The sequence below is a fragment of the Paralichthys olivaceus genome, chromosome 2 (genome assembly GCF_024713975.1).
Source record: "Paralichthys olivaceus isolate ysfri-2021 chromosome 2, ASM2471397v2, whole genome shotgun sequence".
Classification (NCBI taxonomy): Eukaryota; Metazoa; Chordata; class Actinopteri; order Pleuronectiformes; family Paralichthyidae; genus Paralichthys; species Paralichthys olivaceus.
Window position 1 is genome coordinate 28,853,357 of NC_091094.1, and position 20,409 is coordinate 28,873,765.

Sequence of the window (20,409 nt, forward strand, 5' to 3'; positions counted from 1 at the left end):
GGCTTCAGTTAAAGAAACAGCACTGAAGAATATCACCCCATAAAAGTATTTCAAAAAAACAATTGTTGTAGTTTAATTAAATTTGAATAAAATAGAAGTCAATAATAGACCAGATCTGGACCCAGATGGTGTAAAATCCAGACCCGGACCTATAACAGAAAAATCCTCTAGGATTGTCAAATTTTGATAATGGAGCATTTCTATCTTAACAAGCTTAGCCTGTTTAGTGGCCTAGTAACAGACCAGTTGAATGCATTGTAAATCATCTCACATGACACAACTCAGCTCAATTAAATATGAGCATAGTGATGAGCATTCCTTGCAAAGTCAGTGGACAGGCCTGGACAGACGAGAGAAGGGAGAATAGACAGTGAAAAAAGTAAATTCATATGGCCTGCAGAGAAGACAAAAGAGTTTTTAATCAAGATTGAACAGACTTTGTTATCCGTTGGTCAGTTCAATAACATTTGTTCATATGTTCTGAACACTACACCATTCCAGCCTTTATTTTTCATACTTATTTATAATTCCTCCAGTTGAAAAAAAATTAAAATATTTTTGGATTATAGTTTCTTTAAAATGAGACAATGATGTTGATACGTCTTATATTTTATTATATATTGCAGTGAATCATAATCACAATATTCTTGGAATTCTCTCTATTTGGACCTATTGCAAAGAGTGTACTGATTCCCTGCCTTACTTTTGCGTATGCTATTATACTCAAACTCACCTAATAATCTACTGTATGTATTCACACATGATTGCTGGATTTATGGCTAGCCAAGACATTACGCATCATGTGGGTACATTAAGACTGAATGTGCAAAAAACAACTTGCATATAAAATTAACATATAAATTGTCCCAGTAATAGTAATAATTGTAATGAAAGAACTGGAAAAAGAAAAGTACAAAGGCTGACAAAGTTAATATACTGAAGACAAGGACCAGCTTTTCAAAAATCATTTTCAGGGTAAAAGTCTTTTCATGTGTGACACACATTTAGACTACATAAACAGTTTTTATTCAATTCTTTATATTAAAATTGTTATAACATCTCTTTTTCACACTGTGCTGTTTTTCAACTCTAACCCTTTGAATGCAAATTGTGCATGCTTAGATTAGAAAACATACTTACCTAGCTAAGCTTGAACTCAACGTACTGTTGAGGTACTGTAGTGCTATATACAAAACTGCCATAGTAAAGCTTTGTAAATTCTGTGTGACCAGTGTTTTGACATGTGACACTTTTGCAGTGGTTAACAGTCACAGAAATAAGATGAAAACAAAAGGAATGCAAATTCAGCAAATATTTCAATCAAACTGGTTAATGAAGAGAGCTTACAAACGTGACTCAGACCTTGATGCCAAAGTCTCATCTGTAAAACATTTGCTTGCCAAGTGATTCTGAATTAACATTAGTAAATTGTGTTCTAAATAACATGTTAACAGTTAACTTTCTTGCTGTCGGTTGGTTGGTAGACTAACATGCAAACCTTTATACCCACTGCCTGGTCCTTGACCCCATCCCACAGAGGAAGCCTCCCTCAACCCCTCAGTCTCTAGTGCCTTGCCTCCAGGTAACACATGGCTCAGGTGGAAGTCTTTGTTTGTCTTTTCTTTGCTGGTTTTACTTTTAGTTTTTGTTTTTAGGGTCTGACCTTTCTCTGTCCTTGCCTTAACTTGTGCCTCTGTTACATTCTAATGATTACATTAAACATTTTTAATAGCCGTTTTAATGGATATTATTTCCTTATGTGCCAAATATTTTTTTCCCAATTTGTGTTTGAGGAGTGGAATTATTTTTGATGCAGAATGTATTTTTAATGCATGCACCACAATCCATCCCCATCAAATAATGTACTCTCATATTAAGTCTGAACATTTCTGTTGTTTGTTGATGCAATTAGTAGTGTAGACTTTCTCAATTTTCTTCATTTCACTGTTGACAATTGGGCATTTGTTATATAATAATATATAATATTCTAATAATAAGTGTATTTTTACTCAAGATTCAATGATTGGCCATGGAAATAGGAGAACCTGTACAGTATGAGTGATGTGTTTTGCAGTATTGCTGAATGTACTATGTGTTAGTCATGTCTGAGATCTGATCATTCCCCATTTCTCTGCAGACCGCCCAGACCCTCCTATGGATCTAGATCTATCTGACCCAGCAGCCCGCAGTGTTCGCCTCACCTGGATCCCCGGAAATGATCACAGGAGCACCATCACAGGTTTTTGTACACACACTCCTCATACTCTGTACTTGTACTTTCTGGTGTCTCCTGAACATCATTTGAAGGGTTAAATAGCTTTTAATGGTCTCTTTTTACAAGTATATTCTAAGATAAATAACAAATTGGACAGACCACAATTATAATCCATCTGACAAATGAGTCTTATTACTAATAAAATATTATATATAATATGTAAAATACCTCTCATTCATTCATTCGGTATGGCCTTTGAACAAATTTCAGAGTAGAGGGGATGAAATTACATGATACAGGAATACATGAAGCCATAACTGCAGGTGTTCCCCCACTGGTGCAGGAGGAGACTTTGAGATTCCAGACAACCTTGTGAACCCCATCAAGAACCTGATAGCCCCAAATGTCAAGTGTTTAAACAGTGAGTGTTCTGCCTTTTCTCACGCCACTTGTGTGTCTCTGCAGAGTTCTTGGTCGAGTTTGAGGAGGACCGCTGGGAGCCAGGCAGGTGGCAGAACCTGTCCACTTACCCTGGGGACCTCAACTCTGTCATCCTGCAGCTCGCCCCCTTTGTCAACTACCAGTTCAGGGTCATCGCCATCAATTCAGTGGGCCAGAGTCAACCCAGCAGTCCGTCACCAAGATACAAGACCAGTGGAGCGGGTAAGACACACAGCATACTCATCTTAAAACATATATATGTCTTTACAGACATTTTTGTTGGTGAAATGTAGCTTACCTGCCTCCTAATCAAGTACAGTGATGGTCTTCAAGGGCTTTGATTTCTAAAACTGTAATAATAAATAAAATGCCAGCTTCTTTTCCGAGACAGAATACATGACAGATCCTTGGAAACACAAGCCATAAAGCCTAACGTCATAAATCTGATATCTCTGGGGTTATTTGAAGCTGATGTTGGAACTGAGTGAATTTTGTTATGTTAAAACAAGCTCCAGATGTAATTCCAAGAGGTCTTAGAGGATGGGGCTCCAAGAAGGACAACATGGAGATCACTTGGGAGGTAAGACTTTTACATTGCAAGAAATTACATCTTGTAAGTGTATTCAACGCACTGCCTGCTGACTGTAAAATAGAAAAGAGTACACTCTTTATTGTGATCATGGAAATGTGAGAATGAAATCAAGGAATGTGACAAAGTTGACACAATATACTGAGGACATGCACTTTTATATATATATATACATGTCTCACACTCAGGAATATTGATTCTGCATATCATAATAATATATGTTAACATACACACAACATAGTAGGAAGCTGCTGGAGACCAGCTGGAGACAAGAATCAATAAAACACATGAAACGTGGTATGTTTTTTAAATTTCTTTACCTCTTGTTGTTAAGGAACATAGTCAGTACTACGTTTAAAGTAAAGCTGAAGTGGTTTATTCACTCAATCTGTCCAGCAGAAGTCTTTCTGGGACTCTGACAGTATGCTGCCTTAAGCTATGGGGCTGTAATTTTACAGGCTGCCTACTTCTTACCTTATTTTTATTTATACTTGTCCCTAATGACTGACACTTAGCACGGTGGTACAGTATTTAATATTGTTGCCTCATGGCAACATGGTTCCTGGTTCGAAGCCTGGTTTGGCCATGTGGAGTATTTATGTATGTTTTCTCCCGGCACTCTGGGTTCCTCCTACAGTTCAAAGACATGCAGATTAGGGGTTGGTAGCTCTCAATTGACATAAGGAGTGAATGTGATTGTCTCTGTTGTTGGCCCTCTGATACACTAGAGATCTGGCCAGGGTGCAGCCTACTTCTGACACAATGTCAGCTATGATTGGCTCTAGCTCCTCCCATGACCCTCAAAAGGATAGGCGGTATACTTTTGTAGATAACAAGTGGATGAACTGGCACCCACACAACAGACAACACAAAGCCATCCTTATACTGAAATATATAATAAGTTCAGTTGAAATATGATCCAAACTCCTCTACCTAGAGAAAAATTCTTTAAGGATTTATCTGTATGATGATGATAGGCTAAGATCTCTTCCTTTGTGAAGGCTTTTAACATTTATTGACATTTATTTTATATGAAGCATATGCTGCATACAATACAATGGACCAGCCAGGTTCAGAGTGGTTGTCCTCTAACCAGAAGGTTGGCGGTTCAATCCCAGTCTTCCCCATTCCTCATGCTGAAGTGTCCTTGTCAAGCTACTTAACCAAATTGTAGAATAGTGCTTGTAGAGCACTTTGAGTGGCTATAAAAAGAGTTTTTTAGAACAATTAACTTATCTGCATGTCTTTAGACTGTGGGAGGAAGCCGGAGTACCTGGACAAAACCCATGCAAACAAAATCGAAACTTCATATTCATATGTTTATTTATTACCACATGAAATGTAATTAAAAATGCCTGTAAATAAATGTGTTATAAATGCCAATATATGTGCTTGACCAATCACAATCACTATCCCAGCAGTCTAGCTTTTTAATAGCATCAATAATGTACATATATAAATTAAACAAAACTTCACAAACATGAAACTAACTTTGGACATTTTTTATTTGACTTTGATTTCTTAGTTTGGTCTGTTTCCCATCCACTAACATAGAGGGGGCTGAGATTATGACCAATACTGGGACCAACCACAAGGGGGCAATCAAGATGTTTTGGTTTTACTTTTAGAACCTGTCATGTCGTCTATCTCTTTATACAGTTTATGGCCCAAAAGAAAATCCATTTGTAAAACAATATGAAAAACAATCTCAACAAATTCTATAAACTGTATACAACTAAAGAGATTCAAACTTTTATTGTTGCCATAAAAGGCAATCTCTCTGTGTAAGACTATTTTTATAATTTTATTCTATAATTATATTATTAAATACCTTTTATTTGTAGCAGTATCACATCAGCATATACTCTTCAATCGGTGTGAAGTCACAGTTATTTTTTTTTCCTTCAGCCACTGCTTGATCTGGAGAGAAATGGCCAAAACCTACACTACAACGTGTGGTGGAGACGGAAGGATGTGGGGGAAGAGTGGAGTAATATGACCACAGAGGGGTCCAAACATATCATCCACAACACAGAAACCTATGTGCCTTATGAGATCAAAGTCCAGGCCAGAAATGAGTTTGGACCAGGACCTGAATCTAATATGGTCATTGGATACTCTGGAGAGGACAGTAAGTAGATATACACAAAATATAATATTTTAGAAAGACAGACAATGCCGTCATTTATTTATGGGAAATAGCTTTGTATGATTTAAGCCTTTATTTGTGCAGCAGAAAAACCTAAGCACAAACAGAATCAAACCTTCAAGACTTTTTCTACATTCTGTGAAACACTATTTTTTGTGTGTTCAGAGCCCACAGACGCGCCCACTGATTTGAGGGTATCAAAGGTCGACAGCACCAAAGCAAACATCCACTGGAAGTCTGTGGACCCAAACTCTGTCCAGGGAGAGTTCAAAGAGTACAGGGTGAGAAGAGCTGCATTTTTTGTAATAAAACCCACTGCAGAGTTGGTCTTGAAAATTTTGCACAGTATTTTCTACTCTTGTTCCCTTCTTACTTCTAACAGTTTCTTTTGTTTTAATCTCCTCACCCCTTATGACCTTTTAACCCCTTTTTTCTTCTTCTCCCTCCCAGCTGTATTACTGCCGTGAGTCCAGTCTTGTCCCAGGTTTGATGGTCAGTAAGGAGAATAAGACCAAAGGATTCTACAGCACCACGCCCCAGCCATCTAGCATCCTCAGTGACCTGGTGCCCTATTCTAAATATAAGATGTTTATAGTTGTGGCCAACAGCCGCTTTGAGGGCCCTCCCAGCAACAGTGTGGAGTTCTCCACCAAAGAAGGAGGTAAGGATGGCAGCTGCTCAATCAATGTATTACATCACAAATCACAGATCCATAGGTTTCTTGAGGGACAATTTGAATCCAGTATGTAGATAACCTACCTGCTGCCATATTTATGACTTTGTTACTTCAGCCAGAACTTCCTGTTCCATTCATAAAACCTGGAGTGGCATTACATAAACCATTAGAAGTCAGTATGGCAGTGCCAATTACATAAACACTTGGTATGTCTTTAGTACACTAATGTAATAGCAGCAGGACCCTCTACAGGACTTTCAATTTTGAGATATATTTTGCACAATAAACGGTTGTCTATTTAGCCATAGATTATGTGACTATTAATGCCAGTCAAAGTGCCAGTAATAGTCAGTTGTTTCTTTTCTTATTTTTATGTGTATGCATATACAGTTCCTGATGCTCCAAGGTTCTTCAGGATCAACCGAAGGAGTTTTGACACTATCTACTTGGAATGGGACAAACCTCTGGAGCCAAATGGCATTCTAACAGGATACCAACTCAAATATCAAACAGGTTAGCTACTCCAAGGTTCATACAAGTACTGATGGTGGCAAGGAATTGATGAAAACTATAAATATTAGTTTTTCTTAGTTTTGGGAATTCATTATTTTCATAATATATGTCTGGAGATTAGACCACACAGATCTTCACTAAAACAGTTTTACTATTTCATCTTGAGTGCTAATTTGGAAGTCACAATGAAGCTGAAGCTTCCTACAATATTATTATTACATTATACACAACTGCAGTATGTTTTAATGAGGTATGAAGGATCCAAAAGATCTCACAGAAAGTTTGGGCAACAACTGGAGGCTTACTTACAGTGTGTGTGTGTGTGTGTGTGTGTGTGTGTGTGTTTAGTCAATGGTTCCAGGGTGGGTCGACAACAGCTGGAGACCTTTCTTCCAAATATGACAGACTTCACCCTTCGTCTGCCAGATCGATCTACCCGCTATAAGTTCTTACTGTCAGCGCTCACACAGGTGGGAGCAGGAGAGGTCTACGCTGAGGAGTCCCCACACTTCACCAATGAGGGTGAGTCCATTGAATGTTTCCATTTGCAATATCCCTATAAGCTGCAGAGGTTTAAGTTATTCGTTTATGAGGCATACCTAACTAAAACGTGAGGTCTCATGCAGTAGTTCTGCATTAAAAGAAATGAATAATGTTCAGGCTTCATTAAAATTGTTACAACTGCATGCTAATTTTGGAGGATGTTAGTGGTGCTGTTTATATTAATGAGGCTCGTTAGAAGTATAACAGAATGCAAGATAGTTTACAGCAGCAATAACTAGATCCTCCACATTATTCAAAAACCTGAATCTCTAATACAGTCTCACCAAAAACCTATATATATATATGTATATTCAAATTTTTTAAATATATATTACATCATATTTCAATACATTTATCAGGTAAATGTTAATTTTTTCACATCACGTTACTACGTTTCATTTGTTTTACATTTTGATTTTTAAATGAATTTAGTTTATTTTGACAAACAATGCTTTTTTAACCAAATTATATATTTGTGAGGCATTTTTAAAGCCACTCTCAACCACTGGATTTTGGGCAGAATGTTACAAATGGTGTAGAGAAGTCAGAGCACACAGAGATAAATGATATTCCATTACACTAATCAAGTTACAGACTTGCAATTTGCTTTAAATATTTAACCTAAGTTTAATATAGTTTATGATGAGTTTTCATTACTCACAGTGTTTCTAAGGAACAGGACACCGATCTTCAGCTTCTCATATGTCTTTGTAACAGACAGATTCTAAGTAATCCTTAAGTAAACATAGGTCTCTTTGTGTATGATATCAGATGAAGAAAGAGGAGAAAGAGCTGGTGTTTCACAGCTCTCTCTCTCTCACACACACACACGCTGATTCAAATCAACCAGAGACCCTCTGGTGTCTCAAGTGGTATCTGCCCACCAAGATAGTTTAGATTTTATTTATCCAGGTTTAGAGATATCAACCCCTGAGATATTCCAATTCACCTCTACTCATCTCCATTACATCTGAAATAAATAGGATGTGATTGTCCTTTGGACTTGAAGAAAAAGAAAAAGTTTTTAAATGGCATAGGGTAGTACAGATCAAAAGTTTCATCGCAAACTAAAAAAACTGTTAGATAAAGGTAAGCAAGAGAATCTGTTGAATTGACCTTCCAATTCTTGTTGACCTTTCCGTCCTCTCTGACACCTCTCCCTTCTCTCATGTCTCTCTTGTTCTTGTCGTTGGCAGAACATTTTACTGATACTACAGGTCTAGGTAAAGAGGACTGAGAAGCACAGCTTCTGCTTGTGCCCCCCCACCCTCAACCTCTGTCTTTCTATCTATCTAAACACTCAGCAGCAGTGCAGTCCACCTTCACGCCCCCATTGTGTAGTTCAGATCTAGCACCCCCTGCAGCTCACACCAGTAGACAACAGACGGAGCTGCTACATTTGTGTCAATCCCATCGGGTTTAAATATTTCACCCTCCAGCTCTTAGTCAAATTAACCTTAACACAGACATCATGTTAATATATACAGTCTGATCAATAAGACCTTTTTATGTAAACATACTGGAGCACATTTAGAAGTTGGGCTTATTAAATCTGCAGTGTCAATCTGGTGACAATTTAAGCTTGAATGTACCATCCCTGTGATTACTATATTGAGTGACAGAGCAAGTGTTAATACCACAACCACCATGATGACGTGCAAGTTAATAATTATCTCAAAGAAAACAATCACAGCAATCAGCAGCATAACCTAGGGATGGTTCAGGGGTCACATGCTCCCCAGCAATGACTTTAAGCTTTATCAAAGCGGAAAGTTTCACTTAAAAGTAGAGACGATGTCAGCCTGTTAATTTTGTGATTTTTTAGTGGATTACTTCCCATTTAGATTGTGGCAAGCGACTCTTAAAGACCCGAAATCATCATATTTATGATAATTATATTAAATGGAAAACAGGTCAAAGCTCTAACTTAGAACAGACCAGGCGGTGTTTTTACTCTTGGACTGAACTACTGTTGTTCTTTATTTTCTCATCTGTCCATCTGCTTCTCCTCATCTCTGCTCTTTGTGTTAAACTACTGTTTGTCTGCTAATGTGTGCTGTCAGAGACTGAATAAGCCCACTGACCATGCTCAGGTCATCATTGGTTTTAAATGCTGTAGGTTACTCTGTAAAACCCTTTCTATTGAAGGGACATACATTGATCGGCCACAACGTTAAAACTGGTGTTAAGCTCAGTTACAGTATGCAACAGTATCACACACTGGATTTATTGCACACTTCATAGTCAGGACACTCACCCTGAGAGATTCTGCACAATCTTCCTTGAAGCCCTTTGCTCTTGCCTTAACTTTTAACCATTGATTTCTGAGCCAGTTCCTGATGGTGCACTTTTACGATTCAATCTCACAGCATCACTCCTCTTGTCTGCTATGAGATGCAAGTTAGTCTTGTGTTGCAACATAAATGGATATGTTTAAATTATTTTTTTCACTCACTGTCATTGGATACAAGGTCATGATAATGCTGCTGTTTTGGGCGTGTGTGTTTGCGTGTGTGCATGGGTGTGGGATGGAAAGGAAATTCACTTCCTTACATTAAAATGATGTGACTTGGTGAGTGCGATGCGGTGGAAAGACAAACAAAATTCCATCGGCAGTTGGCTTGTTTGCTCACCCAATAGTGTGATTGTCTTGCTTCAGATCTTTTTCAACTTTCATATCACTCTGACATATTTATCCATCGCTTGTTCACTGAGTCAGTTATACACACAGGGAATTACAGGTAAGGTGTTATGAAACCTTGGGCGGCTGATGTTTCCATCATCCTGGAACACTTTATTTATCCCTCGCACGGTGATTTAAGGGCATGCTTGGCCTCCAGCATGATGATACAAGCATGTTGTATGAGGGAAATGTTTGGCATGCTGCGTCAGTAGAGGGATTCTTCACTGGCTGAAGATGACCTCAGCTTCAAGGTACAGTATAAGTGAGCAACTTTTGAAGTGGAAATCATTGGAAAATGATGTGCTGTTTACGAGCCTGAGGTTATCTTGTGTCTCTTAAGTCAGTTAGTACAATTAACTTAGTACTGCACTTAACTTAACTGCATTTGTGCCCTTTAAGTCTGAGCTGCGGTAACTTCAAATGGCTTCATCATCACAGAGGTAACACCAGATGATGTCACCGGGGGACATTCTTTCATAATTTAACTCAAGTCAGTTTTCTGTGGCTCATCAAAAGCCTATTGTTACATGATGAGTAGTACAGAATGGTACTTTTCTGAGTTCCACTTAAATGCAGCAACAACAAAATAAAAAACTCTAGTCTGGGAGCTGAAGGCTCTACCTCCTGCTCTACCCTTACAGGCTCTAGGAACCACAAGTGAGCCTGTATTTAGAGAGCATATAAGCTCTACAATATATTTGTATATAATGCTTTAATCATTTGCATCCTCCTCAAAGAGTCATTGAGACAGATGTGTAATATCAGCATCTGTCCTCTTGGTGGCAGTGACCTCTAAGTGTGTGCAGCACAGTGACGATGCAAAATTTGGGGTCCCAATAGAGATGAAGTGAAAGACACTCAAGTGAAAACTGAAATCATTTCTTGAATGATGATGATTCCAGTGTGTGTGATGCGAGTTGTGTGCCATGTAATGGACAGGCTAATAAGTGCAGCTTGTGGGGAAATAGTGGACCATTTTTTCATCTCTAGGCTTCATTGAACTTCTCCTATATGTGTGTGTGTGTGTGTGTGTGTGTGTGTGTGTCATTGTGTCAGTGTGTCTGCCTGTTTGATATTCCTATGGCTTGTTTAACCCTCTGCTCTCTCCCACCTCCTCCCTTGTAGTCAACCTTACAGATGCCTCTGTGGCTTCAACTTTCACTCCCACTCCTCCTCCTCTCGCTTCTCTTCCTCCTACTACCATCGCTCCTACAACCATCGCTCCTACAACCATCGCTCCTACAACCATTAGCTCCTCAACTACTACCACTCCTAAAGCTACAACTTCTCCTTCTACCACTACTTCTACTACAACAACTCCTACTACCGCCACCACTGCAACTGAGGCGACAACTACCACCACACCTCTTGTGCTAATCACCACCAGGCGTACCGATCAGAATGTGTTGGGTACATCCCGTTGCCCAATTATGGTTTTAACCGTCTATCTTGTGTTTAAGTTCATCTTGAATGGCAATTTAATTTATGAATATAATGGGACAATTGCGTTCTCCCACCTGACGAATCAGGAAACTACATCAGGGCTGCATTCCAATAAGCTGTGCTGTACCTACTGCACAAAAAGTGGGGAATTACTGCAGAATATTGGGATGTAGCCAGCAACTGTCCTCTGAGTCAGGAAGTGAGAATCCAAAATGTATTTTATATTAAATGGACATTGATAATTGTAACGTTCTTGGATAGTGTATCTTTTTACACTTTGTAATTAGGAGAGCCACATATTTCAAGTTCAGTTAATCTATATCTAGTTTTAAGTTTAACTAGCTTTGGAATTCACTCAAAACCAAAAGTAAATAATGCAATTACGTCATTCATGAATTGAAAAATCCTCTAGAACTTTACTGTGGGTGAATTTTCTGTCCATGAACATTTCTACTTGTGGTTTTGAGAGGACCATGTTCACCATGAATCCTGACCTAAACAACCATTCCCTTAGTGATAGTACCATGCATAGTTCTAAATGGAGCTCTGTGTGACACTGTTATAACTGTGCCCTCTTTACCCCTGCTTTGACCTTTAACCCTATACCCCCTTCACCCCTTGTGTAGTGGCCCCTGGGCGGCAGATCTGGGATCTGACGGTGGAGCCTAACAGTAACTACGCTAACGTCAGCTGGAGACACAACTTCCCGGCCGGCAGCAGCGAGTTTGTGCTAGAGTTCACACTGGACAGTAAGAAACCAGACCAAGCCCACCTTGAGCTATCAACACCTAGCGCTGAACTTATTAATGAGTAAACCAAAAACAAAGTATTTGAGATATCAGTGGAGCTACAAGAGTAGGAGCAAACAGAGGGCTTTTTCAGAGAGCAGGCAAAATGTCAAAAATTTTATTAAAACCACTAATTGATATTTTTTTATATGAGCAATTATTCAAATGACAAACAATTGATTTGATGAATTGCAGTTTCCATCTGCTATAGGTTTTGGTAATTACAAATCATTACTGTTTGCAGAGTGAATTGATAATTATTTGCAAACATTTTGTCCCCAAGTGCAAAAAACAAAAAAGATTGAAATGCACTTAAGAGCTCATATTATATATTGTCACTTTATTGCTATTAACAAAATCCAAAGATTTGTTTAGTGTGTTACACAGGAGACTCTAGAAGATTATCTTTAACAGCACTGGTTGATTACTGCTCAGTCCATCTTTATTTATAAAATTCACATTAGATTTCCAGCATTTCTGATCATATTTGGTCCTCTTGCCAGAATTTGATCATGGTTGACATGATCAGAGTTCCCTTTACAGAAAAGTAAAAGAATGATTCTGCTTCAGTAATTTATGCAAACATTTTTTCATACAAACTTTGACTACTCCTGAGTGTTAGGATCCTAGCCTCAACCCCCCCAACCCCCTGCTAAAGGGTTTTGCTGAAATGTGTCCTTGTTCCTGTCTTACTCACAGTGCAACAGAGCAAGATTCGAAAAAAACAGAATGCAAGAAAGGCAAGAGAATGCCAAAAGAAATTGATCTGTTCTGTGTCAATTTTTTAAAATTAAATATGCTTTTACAGCTCTTCTATCAAAACAGAAGATATCTTTCTCACAAGATCAAAGCTTCAACTGTAGCAGCAGCAGCTGCTGTTCCCTTGGCCTGTTGTTTTTTTTATCAGCTTTTTACTTGAAGATGTGACATTGTTAGTTAAAGATTCATTTCTCAGTTTGAACTTAAAATGTGAAATATACTGCAGTATGTGTATCTGTATATTTATTGTACTCTTTCTGTCTCTTTTGACGTAGAAAATGTGAATCATAATCATGTCTCTACATCCTGTGCAGTCCACCATCACAATAGTTACCTTTCAACACGCTGCCTGGCTTTGAATGGCTCTGGTTTGATCAGCACTGTCAGTGGGCTGGTGGGCTTGCTTTTGCTGAATTGTTGTACCACTCTCATGCTTTCATACTCAATTGCTCTTGCTTTGCATTTGATGTTACTTTTGAAGTCTGCTTATTTAACATCCTCCATTCCTGGTTGAGATTGAAAAAACGCTGCCTTTAGGGTCTCCCTTTCTACTGATTCAACACTCATTGAGCTTTCATTAAGGGCAGAAAGATGGAAGGATCTGTTATTCAGTGGCAGTGGCTTAAATTCTTAATGATGTCTGAATGTGAATAGAAAGTGAAAGGGTATGGGGGGAAGAGAGGAGGGTGACGGGGCTGATCTAATGGTCTCCATCCCTCTCACCCATCCCTTGTTTTTCAAGGTCAAATCTAAAAGCTTTGCCATGACAGCTCTCTCTCTCTCTCTCTCTCTCTCTCTCTCTCTCTCTATCACACACACACACACACACTGATTCAAATCAGCCAGAGACCCTCTGGTGTCTCACATCTGATATTCCATCCTTCTTAAATCAAATTTCTTTCATGTTCACTCCAAGTCATCTTCATATGTTCAAGAAACAGCACAATAGTTATGTCACACTTGTTCCCATCCATCCTTTGCTCTGCCATTTCTAATAATATTTGTTAAAAGGGTTACATTGGGGCAGATCAAGGGGTGAGGCCAGGGGGGAGCTGGACCCAGTGTCGTGATATCCTGTCAGTAGTCTTTAAAATATAGTAACATACCAACAATAGTAACTCTGAACATTTTTTAAGAATTATTATTAATTTGTAAAAAAAAAAAAAATAACACACCCAAGATGAAGGACAGGGGCTCAAGCCCCCTTTGATGTGTGCACGTGCCAGCCTGAAAGTTATTCTTCTCTCTTGAGCTGCTTTCAGACATGCACTGAAGTCCAAAAAGTACAGGAAGGGGCTGTGTCAAAGGGCTCTGGACATTCTCCTGAGTTTTTCCTGCCAGCTAACGTCACTATGTGTTAGTAGTTAGGTTAATTATGTTTCTAGCACATGATGGACACAAAACTGAGGTGGGAGGGGAATAAAAATATCTCAGAATGAAAAAGAGACAACGTACACTGACATAGTTGTCAATTTGGAAAGACCACAATAGAGAGCTTTTTTTGTAAATGTGTCTGAGTAGAGATTCTCCTGCTGGGTTGGTCATATGTGAAATGCAAAGTCCAGGGCCCCATTGTGGAGTTCATGTCTGAAACCAGCTTTGGAAAGAGACATTGGGGGGAGTGGTATTCAGTTGCTCTTGAATTTTACAACTTCACCATTAGATACCACTAAATCCTAAACACTAAACTTTTAAGGACATTGGAGTAGGGTGGCCTTGAGAGCTCAACACACTGGACACATACTGTATTATAGATAAAACAAAAGCAAATTCTTCTTCACCAGCACACACACACACACACAATGTTATTTACACTTGAAATAACATTTTGTCCCTTTTTTGTGTCTCGTCCTGGAGAGACATTAGTCATCTGTCTTTGGTCGAGTTGTTTGCAGCACACGTTGTCAGACTGATGACGATGAATTTGCATGTGTTTTTTTTAGTTGCAGTGCTTCTCTTCTTTCAACAATTGGCATTTTTTTCGGCGGGTTTGAGGACTGGTAGTTACTTGCATGGCATTGGAATGACTACTGTTGGATGACTTCACTGTTGTTAAATGGTTGGTAGCATGGTGCATGATGTCACCACCACTTGCTGCCTTCTTCTCTCACTGCCACCTCAGAGTCATGCTCATAGCTTGGCCATGCCATGACCGACATGTCTTTTTGCTGAAAAGATGTGGGTTGTTGTCACTTTGTGATTAATTGAGACGAACAATGCTTTGCCACTTTAGCCCCTGATGTTACACAAGGGAGTTCTGCTGTGGTCAAATGCAATTCTATCTGGTTCAAACATGATTGCAGACCTGCCTATGTGCTAGACAGTTTAGGAGTGTGAATGTTTGAACACCAAAGTGGTGGTTGTACCAGGAGGACCTGCACCTTTGCTCCATTTGATAGATGAGATTTCTGTAGAGAGTCATACACTAAATATAGTCTGTGAGCCATAAAAGAGGAGAATGATCCTAAATGGGAGCTGAATTGAGCTTCAAAGTTTTGTTTCTCATGCATTAGGTTTGATGATTAGACAGTTTCAATAGTAACATGTGTCTTCTTCTGTACTGTTCAGAGGTGAATAAATCTTTATGATGAGGTTGGGCACTGCATTGTTTTCAGTCTCAATTCACTTCACTAACCCTGCCATCACTCAGAGAAAAGAGTCTGCCTTACAAAACATTGTGATGCTGTGACCTTAACTAGAAAGCACAGGCATTATTGTGGGATGAAGGCCACACCCCCGGAGTGTGATCGGCCTCTTTCTTGTGTCTCCAAGGCGACAAGACGGTGAAAGTTGTACCAGTGAATCAACAGCCCCCAATTAGAGTGGCGGATCTGATCGCAGGTGCCGCGTACCGTCTGAGGGTTTACTCCCATGAACTCAACAGCATCAGCAGCAATTATTTCACCTTTAAGACCAAAGCAGGTGAGACGACACCAGGCTAGGTGGAACCAGAGTTCCAGCCAGGTGGGCTACTCTGGGTGCAAGTCTGTCAGTAGTAGAATGTCAATCAAGTAAATGTTTGGTGAGTTATTACGGTTTTGATATTTTACAGCATGCATGTTCTTCCAAAAGCAGCCTGCGTTGTTTCTTTGTTTAATAGTTATTAGGCTAGTTACAAGATGCTTTCATGTAAAAATAGCTGTTCTTAGCTGCCACCTACTGCTGGATATGATACGTTAACAACAATCATCAGTTCTACTGGAGCTGAGGGTGACCCTATGGCCATCACCACAGCTGCTTGGTCTGACCTGGCAAATGAGGCATCTTATGATTATAACAACAGCGTTGACAAGAATCTGTATATTGTTACAAATGCTGCTGCAATTACCTTTGCCTTTAATTTATTCAGATCCATTTAAAGTATTTTCATTATTTAGGTGGTAACGAAACCTTATCACTGAAAGCATCTTTCACACCAAAACTGTCTCTCCCACACTTTTCTGAGTAGATAACCACCTTATTGTTATGAATGAGATCTTTTGTACAACTTAATCTTGGATATGAGCTGGGGGAAATTATATAATGCTGGTTCTGAGTTGAGTGCTTTGCAATGTGAATCGATTGTCTGGTGTCTGACTCATTATGGCCCTGAGAATCACTCACTGTGTTTCAACTCTTCTCTCTCTCCCTCTGCCCCACCCTGTGTATGTGCTTTATGTATGTCTCTAGCTTACATAGACCAGGTAGACATCGCCACTCAGGGCTGGTTCATTGGCTTGATGTGTGCCATTGCGCTCATCATACTGATCCTCCTCATCGTTTGCTTCATCAAAAGGAGTCGTGGTGGCAAATATCCAGGTGAGACCTGACACTTTGTCTTTGATACCAGTAAGAGGAAGATTCCTAGAATTTTTTTTAAATTTTAACATAGCATTTTAAAAATAAACTCTCCTGAGTTTTAAATTGTAGCTTATCTGGTTAATTTTGTTTTTGAGAAATAATGTGTTTTGCTGTTATGTCAATGCCTTTTGGGTGATTAACGACAGGTGTAAATGCATGGTCAGTGACACATCATGAACACAAGTGTAAATGCAGTTGTGTTGTCAATCCACATAGAAAGAGTGTATGGGCGGAAATAGTGATTGTACGTGACTGTTCCGAACCAGTGATGTAGCAGCACATAGGCAGCTATAGCAGCCAGTAAACACAGGAAGCAGTCCTCTCCTCAGTCCTCACATTTTCAAAACCCTCTGTTTGGATTGAAGACGAGACCAATAGAAAACAAGAAAAATCCCTGTCCTGGGGCCTTATTTATAAAACAGTGTACAGGATACGCAAAAAAGATTCTGATTTATAGGAGTGAGTGTGTAGGGAAAGGCGAGTTTGTGCTTTTCTCAGCCATGTGCTTGCCTAACCGCAGAAATGCCACATGTATGGTTTACTGCTCGCATGACAGTGGTTTTTAAATACTTGAATTTAAATAATAATAGTAATCAGGATTAAAACACCTCTCTGTATTCAATTAATCAAAAGTCATTGGGCTCAATTTACTGAATTTATACCAAACATTCTACTTAGCTCACACTAATTTCTGTCTGCCATTACCATGGCAATAATGTTTAAAATTATATGATTATCTGATATTTTATAGTTTGCTCTTAAGTGATTGTAGTGAGGTACTAAAAAAGGATGTCACACCTTGCTAAGCCCTATGAGGAATATTGTGATTTGTGAATATGGACTATACAAATAAAAGTTGATTAATTGGTGCATTACCATGGCTTAAGTCATGCTTCCTGCTTTTGGTCTGGATCTACACATTTGATAATTAAATGGTTTGAAACAAAAGAAATGAGAATGGTGTTAATGTTTTTCAGTTTCTATAAAATGTTTAGGTGGCTGCTGTGTGACTGGTTTCGCAAAATATCTCGGTAGGTGCTGACATGTGATGCTTTTAAGAACTAACATGCAGTGATGAACTAAGTCAAGCAACAAATGCACACACTGGAGTAAAACAAGTTTTCATTACTGTGTGAAGCACTTATGCATTTTACAACTCCAACCCAACAACCAAACTAAAACAAGCTAAAAAATCCCTAAACCTGCATTGTGTTCCAGTTGTATACTATGATAAAACAGTAAACAAAGCATAGATTTATTGTCTGTGTTATTGATGTTTTCAAATTCAAAAATTTACACCAACTGAATGATGTCTTCCTGCAGGCACTATTTATCAGTAATTACTTGTACACAGTTTGCCAAAGTAGTACAGGCACACATCTGTTTGATTTATAGTATCAGTACGATATGATAGTAGGGAATATGTATGTAGCTGGGACATAGTGTACCTTAACATTTTGATAAATTAAGGCTACAGACAAATGGAGGGAACTCAGTAATATGTTGAAATTAACTCCAGAAACTCCTCAACATGTTGATTTTTTTATGTATGTTATTTAACCATGATAGCAGTGGAACTCTCAGCCAAAGGTTAATAAAGTCACTTTTGTTCTTGTCTCTTCAGTGCGTGACAAAAAAGATCTCCCCTTAGACTCAGTGGACCAGAAAGACCAGGATGGATCCTTTGATTACCAGTAAGTATAATTAAAGACTGTTAACTGCCTTGCCTAAGTACATCATCTGTGTTTGAATACTGACCTTTAAAATAATTTGAAGTTCATTTAAAAATATTTATCAGTCACAGAAATAGTGGTATATTGATTAGGATGGTGTCCATCCTCCACTTTTTTTCTTAATTATTGGTTCCAGGTGCAGAAATTGTCAATAGCAAGTGATGTAAGCAGGGAGGATAGTGGAAATTCAGATCAGATGAGATGTGCATCAATTATGAAACAGTTCAGCCAATTAGTTTAGTACTAACAACTGATTCATGGAGAACAGGACTCTATATATGTATATGTGTGTGTATATATGTATATGCTGTAGAACATGTCTTAAATGAATGGGTTGATGAAAGCTGTGCCTTTCTCTCCTTCCAGGTCCCACTGAGCTTTGACTAAAAACTTGTTGAGATTAACCTGCTTTCTAAACCTGATATGTACATGTTCGTTCTAACTCTTCGAGAGCGACAGTGCAGCTTTTTTAGTTTTAATTGTAGATACCCTTAAATGAAAAAATATATATCTGAATCATATAACTGATTTTGGATCCTAATGATGAAAATACAACAGTAAACAATGAATGGCCATAAATGAGCACCAAGAATCTGGGCCTTTACAGAATCCATACTATCTACATTATTTCATACATAAATAAAAAGTACACACAATTAACCTCTTTGCTAAAATATTGTAATGCTGCATTTTTGTGCTTAATACTTTTTGATTCATGCATTCCCAAGATCCTGCACTGTTTGTTAATCAATAATGGATCTAATATTAACATCCACCCCTCTTTTACAGTTGAGGTCATTGCTTTACTCTGATTTTGTCCCTGGTGCTAATGCATCAACCTCACTCCACTCCAGCTCTGTGTCTCTGTGTTTTTGTGTGTGTGCATGCAAGAACTTACATGCATGTATCATGTGAAGCTTGTCTGTCCTCTTTCCTCTCTTTTCTCTGCACATCTATCTTGCTGTCTCCACTTTTTCCTCACATTTCGTCCCTCTCTCTCCCCCATGCTGAAATGGGTCATCTGTCCCTGACAGGAACGAAAACGAAAACAGGTACTCAAGTTTCGGCACGGCATTTTTCTCAGCCTGTGCATGTCGGGTGGAGCAGATGTTTCACCTGAGCTGGGGAGAGGGTCTTGGGATAAAGTATAACTTGTTTGGGGTGCTCAAACAGGACAATCTGTATTATTGGCATTTTGGTAACCTTATAAATGAACAGTTTTCATTAACGATGTCATCAAAATCAGTTTAGCTGGCCAGCTTTAGCTTTAAAAGCAATATTTGAACAATGCAATGAGTGTCATCATAGAAAGTGTTTGACATCCTAGCTGTGTGGTCCGTTTAACAGACAGATGGGCTATACAAACTTTATTTTATTCAGAAATCATTATTTGTCTCATAGGGCTTTAACAAAGTGTGACATCCTCTGCCCTTAACCCTCAACAAGAGTAAAGAAAAACTACTACAAAAAAACTTTACTTTTATCAGGGAAAAAGAATGTAGAAACCTCAGATAGCCACATGTGAGGGATCCCTCTCCCAGGAGGGACAGAAGTGCAATAGATGTATAGTATTTACAGCATTGGTTAGAGTTGTAGGCTTCAGTTTCAGTTTTTTACATAAAAAAAAAAGAAAAGACAGTTCACAAATATTGCAGTAAATCTGATACAAGTGACTTTAAAAACTCCACTCTACATTTCTTAAAACAGTTTGGAGCTAAATAAGGTGAAATTCATTCTTTTTTACAACAACCACAAATAACCACATTAAAACCAAACAAGACAGAGATAGCTGCAGTTACAGCCTACATCAGTCAATCATTCGATGAAAATAAAGCACATGGTGAGGAATAGCCACAATAGATATCAGATGAAAGGGAGTTATTCAGGGTTATACTGAGTGATATCCCCTTTGCAACTAACATACCAAACATAAGGTTTGCTGTATAGTATGTGGCAGTGCAAGATAAGCTACAGAGCAGCCTAACAGTGCATCACACCATAATTTTAGAATAACAATTAAAGATTTGTGCCCTTTAG

At 38.6% G+C, this 20,409-nt stretch overlaps 1 protein-coding gene across 35 annotated transcripts in view; it reads left to right on the top strand.

The window, feature by feature from the left end:
* Positions 1–20,409, top strand: part of nfasca (neurofascin homolog (chicken) a) — a 105,698-nt gene that overhangs the window by 76,277 nt on the left and 9,012 nt on the right. For 10 of the 35 annotated variants that reach the window (XM_069514068.1, XM_069514071.1, XM_069514088.1 and 7 more), the window contains 17 exons: positions 1,538–1,582; positions 2,138–2,239; positions 2,681–2,878; positions 3,166–3,236; positions 5,154–5,376; positions 5,560–5,675; positions 5,845–6,055; positions 6,461–6,583; positions 6,932–7,105; positions 8,323–8,349; positions 10,935–11,219; positions 11,879–12,001; positions 15,572–15,721; positions 16,469–16,597; positions 17,617–17,670; positions 18,264–18,333; positions 19,383–19,424. In XM_069514068.1, coding sequence (XP_069370169.1) covers positions 1,538–1,582; positions 2,138–2,239; positions 2,681–2,878; positions 3,166–3,236; positions 5,154–5,376; positions 5,560–5,675; positions 5,845–6,055; positions 6,461–6,583; positions 6,932–7,105; positions 8,323–8,349; positions 10,935–11,219; positions 11,879–12,001; positions 15,572–15,721; positions 16,469–16,597; positions 17,617–17,670; positions 18,264–18,333; positions 19,383–19,424 — 2,143 coding nt within the window. Of the gene's footprint in view, positions 1–1,537; positions 1,583–2,137; positions 2,240–2,680; positions 2,879–3,165; positions 3,237–5,153; positions 5,377–5,559; positions 5,676–5,844; positions 6,056–6,460; positions 6,584–6,931; positions 7,106–8,322; positions 8,350–10,934; positions 11,220–11,878; positions 12,002–15,571; positions 15,722–16,468; positions 16,598–17,616; positions 17,671–18,263; positions 18,334–18,738; positions 19,425–20,409 lie in introns of all 35 variants that reach the window. The other 25 variants (XR_011239197.1, XR_011239198.1, XM_069514095.1 and 22 more) reach the window with 20 other exon arrangements.